Source organism: Arachis ipaensis, chromosome B02 (genome assembly GCF_000816755.2).
Source record: "Arachis ipaensis cultivar K30076 chromosome B02, Araip1.1, whole genome shotgun sequence".
Classification (NCBI taxonomy): domain Eukaryota; kingdom Viridiplantae; phylum Streptophyta; class Magnoliopsida; order Fabales; family Fabaceae; genus Arachis; species Arachis ipaensis.
Window position 1 is genome coordinate 38,038,261 of NC_029786.2, and position 5,061 is coordinate 38,043,321.

The window sequence follows — 5,061 nt, forward strand, 5'->3', positions numbered from 1 at the left end:
TTTGTATAATGATGATGTTGATGTTGATGGAAGTGGGAACTTAGGATATGATTTCGTAAAAGAATGAAGTTGAAGAGTTTGTGATTCGATGAATAGGTAGTAGACTTGTATTGAAATGGTATGATATGTATTTGTGCTGATTATTTAGTTAAGAAGTGGGTATGGTGCTTGGTGTTAATCAAATTGAGGTCTAAGTTTGTGAAAAATTGGTTTTTGACCGAACTTCGGCGAGCCATAACTTCACTTCCGGACCCCCAAATGGTTTCAAACTTATTTTGTATGAAAATTGGGGCCATGAAGTTTATGACATTTGAACAACGGATGAAAAATGTTATAAGACGAAAAAGTTATGCGCGTCGGAAGTTAGGGGTTTAAAATGGCAAATCTGCAGATTTCAGACTTGGTAAAATTTTTGAAAAAATATACGCGTGACATGAGACTTTCACGTACGCATAAAATTCGCATATGGTAGCTACTGCCTCTTACGCATGCGTGCAAGAACGAGCCTATGCGTACGTGTAATGGGCTAAGTTTGCACGCCCACGCGTACGTGTGGCTGACGCGTGTGCGTGACTTGGGGTTTATGCATACTCAAGATCCTCATACGCGACCATGCACTACTGCTTGGGGCATAAGTGTACACGTAATCAGGGGATGCGTATGCGTCTTGGCCAAAATGTGTACCGACGCATACGTATGACCCACGCATACACGTGGCCCCTGTTTTCTGCAAAATTGGATTTTGTGTTTTCAAATCAAATTTTAGACTTCTAAACCTCTATTCTCATCCTTTTAGTTATAAAATATAATACTAAGCCTAGTAGTTAGTTGAAGCTAGGAAATTAAGGTAACCTAGAAATGAAGAAAAGGGATAAACATGATGAATTATAAGAGAATGATGTGAAGGCTAAAAGAAGTTATGATGCCATGGCTATGATAAAAGATTATGTAATGAATATGAATGGTTATGAATATTATACGACTTATGGATTTAATGATATTTGAGATACGAGTTTCCATGGGTAACAGAACCGTGTCTTGCCACCACGTGTTCTGGATTGAAACTCGATACTCTGTTGACCCTACGTCGTAAGGGTGACTGGGCACGTATAAATTCTCAGGAATGGATATCCCCATTGAGTAAGTTATATATGAATGAATGAATGTATGAATTATGAATGAAATGAGAAAAACTATGCATGGACTCATGGGGATGCATGACGAGGGACAGTCCAAGGGTTTCAGACTTGTCGGGTTGGCTTGATAACCGACAGATGAGCCTCATCAGCCATAGGACAGACATACATCATGTGCATTCTGTTTGTTTTGTCTGCTATGCACTACTTGGAATTGCCTAACTGAATATATATTTTATGCTAATTGTTATATTTGCTATCTACACTATCTGTTTTCTACTTGTGCTTAAAATTCTTTGGTTGCCTATATTTGCTAAAACATTGGTGATGGAGGAGCAGAGGAAAGGTGGACCGGTTTGGTGATAAAGTTAGGTTGAAGTAAGTAAGTTTAGAATTTCTTAGAACACCTACCCTTTTTATGGCTTCCGTTTAGAATTTAAATTTTATAACTGAGTGTTGGCATTCTCGGATTACCTCTGGCATTTCCAGGACCTTATATATTATATGCGTGGCCCTTTTACCATGTTGAGAACCTTTGGTTCTCACCCTATACTGTGTTGTTATTTTTCAGATGTAGGTCGAGAGGCACCTTGTTAGGCGTCTAAGCTTCTGAAGCGGAGTGGTTTCTGGGTTCTTTTGTTGTTTGTTTATGTATATATGTACTTAGCTTTCTCTCCAAGTTACTTGTTTATTTTGTCCCTCTTTGAGGTTTGAGGAGAGTTAAGGTTTTATCTCTGTATTTTGGGACCTGTATATATGTATGTAAATATTCTCCAGCCAGCCTTGGCTTCGCAGGCGGAGTTAGGAGCTAGTTATTATGTATCCTTGACTCTCTATTCTATTTCTTTGTCTATTTATACCTATGATCTTTAGGTTTCTTAGCATGGAAATAATCTCATTTCTTGAGCATTGTGCTTTTTATTCTGCGATTTTGTTTTACCTGCTTTCCAAGGCTCCTCGTATATTACTCTCTTTCAGATACTATTATGTATATATTTTATTTTAGAGGTCGTAATACCACACCACCTCTGGTATACGGCTTAAGCGTAAAGCTTTGTGTGGTAGGGTGTTACATTATGGTATTAGAGCAGTTCGTTCCTATAGAGCCTGAGGGACGGACTGACTATGCTTCTGTGCATTCTCTGTGTATGTGTCTATCTGCTATTAAAATATCTAACTAATATATGTGGCATAAATGTTCATGAGAATGCATTTGGGACTTAAAGCACTAGACTTGCGATATTTAGTCTGATCAACTTGATATCACTTGTTTGGTGTGTATAGGGACCAGATGTCGACTCGCGGACGCGGATGTGGGTGAGGTAAAGGCAGAATAGGAAATGCTATTCCTGAAGCGATAGGGAATAATCCTAACCCTGTAGACTTTATGGCTGCCATGGGAAACATGGATGCGGCTATGTAGGCGATAACCAAAGCTCTGGGAAACCAAATGAACAATGGGAATAATGGCAATAATGGTGATGAGGGCCCTCTGACGCTTTCCTCTTTCTTGAAGGTTCATCCTCTGACCTTCAGAGGAACCTCAAACCCCACCGATGCAAACAACTGGATTTAGGCTATAGAGCGAGCATTATAGGCTCAACAGGTTCCTGAAGAGCAGTGGGTTGAGTTTGGAACTTATCAGCTGCAAGGCGAGGCCCAGCACTGGTGGCAGGGAACACGGCGAATCCTATAGCCAGATGGTGTCATAATTTCTTAGAAATTGTTCCGAACAGAGTTCTACAAGAAATTTTTTCCCATTTCAGTCAGAAATGCTAAGAAACTTGAACTGCTTCAGCTAAAACAAGGCCAGATGACTGTTACTGAGTACACTAGCAGGTTTGAGGAATTGCGCCACTTTTCACGGATTTGTCAAGGAGCTCCTGAGGACTTTGCTGAGTAGAAATGTATTAAGTATGAGGGAGGCCTCCGGAGTGATATTCTGAGTTTTGGTGCACCTATGGAGATCAGGGTGTTCTCTGAACTCATGAACAAGAGTAGGGTGGCTGAGGAGTGTGTGAGAAAGTCTACAGCAGAGAAAGGAAGTCTGAGAGCGCCTTTCCAAAGGACTCCAAGGAGGAATTTTGCACCAAGGGGCAGAAACTTCAAGCGTGGTGGCTTTGCCCCTCAACACAATCAAGGACAGGGCAACTTCATAAGGCCAAATGCTAATGCTAATCAAGGAAGAAGGTTTGGAAAGCACCCACAGCAGGATTTGAGCTGTCAGAGATATGAAAAATATCATCCAGGAGTTCTATGCAGGTTTGGAACTAGAGTATGTTACTTCTGTTGATAGCCCAGGCACTTGGCCAATAACTGCCTAAAGAAGAAGAAGTACAAGACTGATAGGGTACAACAGCCTGGGAGAGTTTACACCACTTCTGTAGTAGGTGATGAGGGATCAGAGACACTGATTAGAGGTAACTGTGAAATAGCCGGTAAAGTTTTGAGTGCATTGTTTGATTCTGAAGCAACACATTCATTCATTGCATTTAAAAAGGCTGATGTGTTAGGATTGAAAATAATGGTCTTGGGTTATGATTTAAAGGTGTATAATGCTACCCATGAGGCTCTGGTGACTAGGTTAGAATGTCCACAAGTTCCATTTCGATACAACAACGTGAATTCATGCATGATCTGATTTTTCTGCTGATGACTGGCCTTGATCTCATTCTGGGTTGGACTGGTTATCTAAGAACCATGTTCTGCTCGACTGTTCTGAGAAATCAGTGTGCTTTATGCCGGAGGATACAGACGGGCCGGTTGTGGTGAATAGCTATTATTTAAACTCTATGATGGTGAATTGTTCTGGGACTTAGTGTCAGGATATTATGTTGCTAACTGCAGGGGTTTCGGGTGATGATCAAAGCTTGGAGCAGATTTCAGTTGTTTGTGAGTTCCCTGAGGTATTTCAAAATGATATTGATGAACTCCCACCTAAATGAAAGGTTGAGTTTGCTATTGAGTTGGTGCCTGGAGCTGGTTCGATCTCAAGTGCTCCTTATAGGATGTCACCGCTAGAAATGGCTGAGCTTAAGGCTCAGCTAGAAGATTTGTTGGGAAAACATTTTATTCAACCGAGTATTTCTCCGTGGGGAGCGCCAGTGTTACTGGTGAAGAAGAAAGACGGGAGTATGCGCCTGTGTGTTGATAATCGGCAGTTGAATAAGGATACTGTGAAGAATAAATATCCATTGCCAAGAATTGACGACCTAATGGACCAGTTACAAGGAGTCGGTGTGTTTTCTAAGATTGATTTGCGATCCGGATACCACCAGATAAGGGTTAGAGATGAGGATATTCCCAAAACTGCTTTCAGGATGCGTTAGGGTCATTATGAGTACACAGTAATGTCTTTTGGATTGACTAATGCTCCAGCAATATTCATGGATTATATGAATAGAATTTTCCATCCATATCTGGATAAGTTTGTTGTCGTATTCATCAATGACATTCTTATTTACTCTAAGACAGAAGATGAGCATGCAGATCACTTACGAACTGTGCTGCAAATCTTGAAAGATAGGAAGTTGTATGCTAAGCTATCTAAGTATGAGTTCTGGAGGAAGGAGGTGAAGTTTCTTCGCCACGTGGTGAGCAAGCAGGGAATAGCAGTAGATCCTGCTAAGGTTGAAGCAGTGATGAATTGGGAGTGACCAACTTCAATAACGGAGATCAGGAGTTTTCTAGGTTTGGTGGGTTATTATCGGAGATTCATTAAGGGGTTTTCACAGCTCGCTTTACCTTTAACCAAGATGATTAGGAAGGATGTACCTTTTGTTTGGACTCCTGAGTGCGAGGAGAGTTTTCTAGCATTGAAGTAGAGATTGACTACTGCACCCGTGTTGGTGTTTCCCGAGCCGAGCGAGCCGTTCGAAGTATACTGCGATGCATTCTTGAAGGGGCTGGGGTGCGTGCTGATGCA

General features: G+C 41.2%; 1 protein-coding gene across 1 annotated transcript in view; it reads left to right on the top strand.

Moving 5' to 3' along the window:
• Nucleotides 1-4,465, top strand: part of LOC110269219 — a 13,892-nt gene extending 9,427 nt beyond the window's left edge. Inside the window, exons 2-6 of the mRNA XM_021116907.1 lie at nt 2,873-2,975; nt 3,108-3,326; nt 3,438-3,756; nt 3,956-4,042; nt 4,085-4,465. Of these exons, the coding sequence (XP_020972566.1) occupies nt 2,873-2,975; nt 3,108-3,326; nt 3,438-3,756; nt 3,956-4,042; nt 4,085-4,465 (1,109 nt within the window). The remainder of the gene's footprint in view (nt 1-2,872; nt 2,976-3,107; nt 3,327-3,437; nt 3,757-3,955; nt 4,043-4,084) is intronic.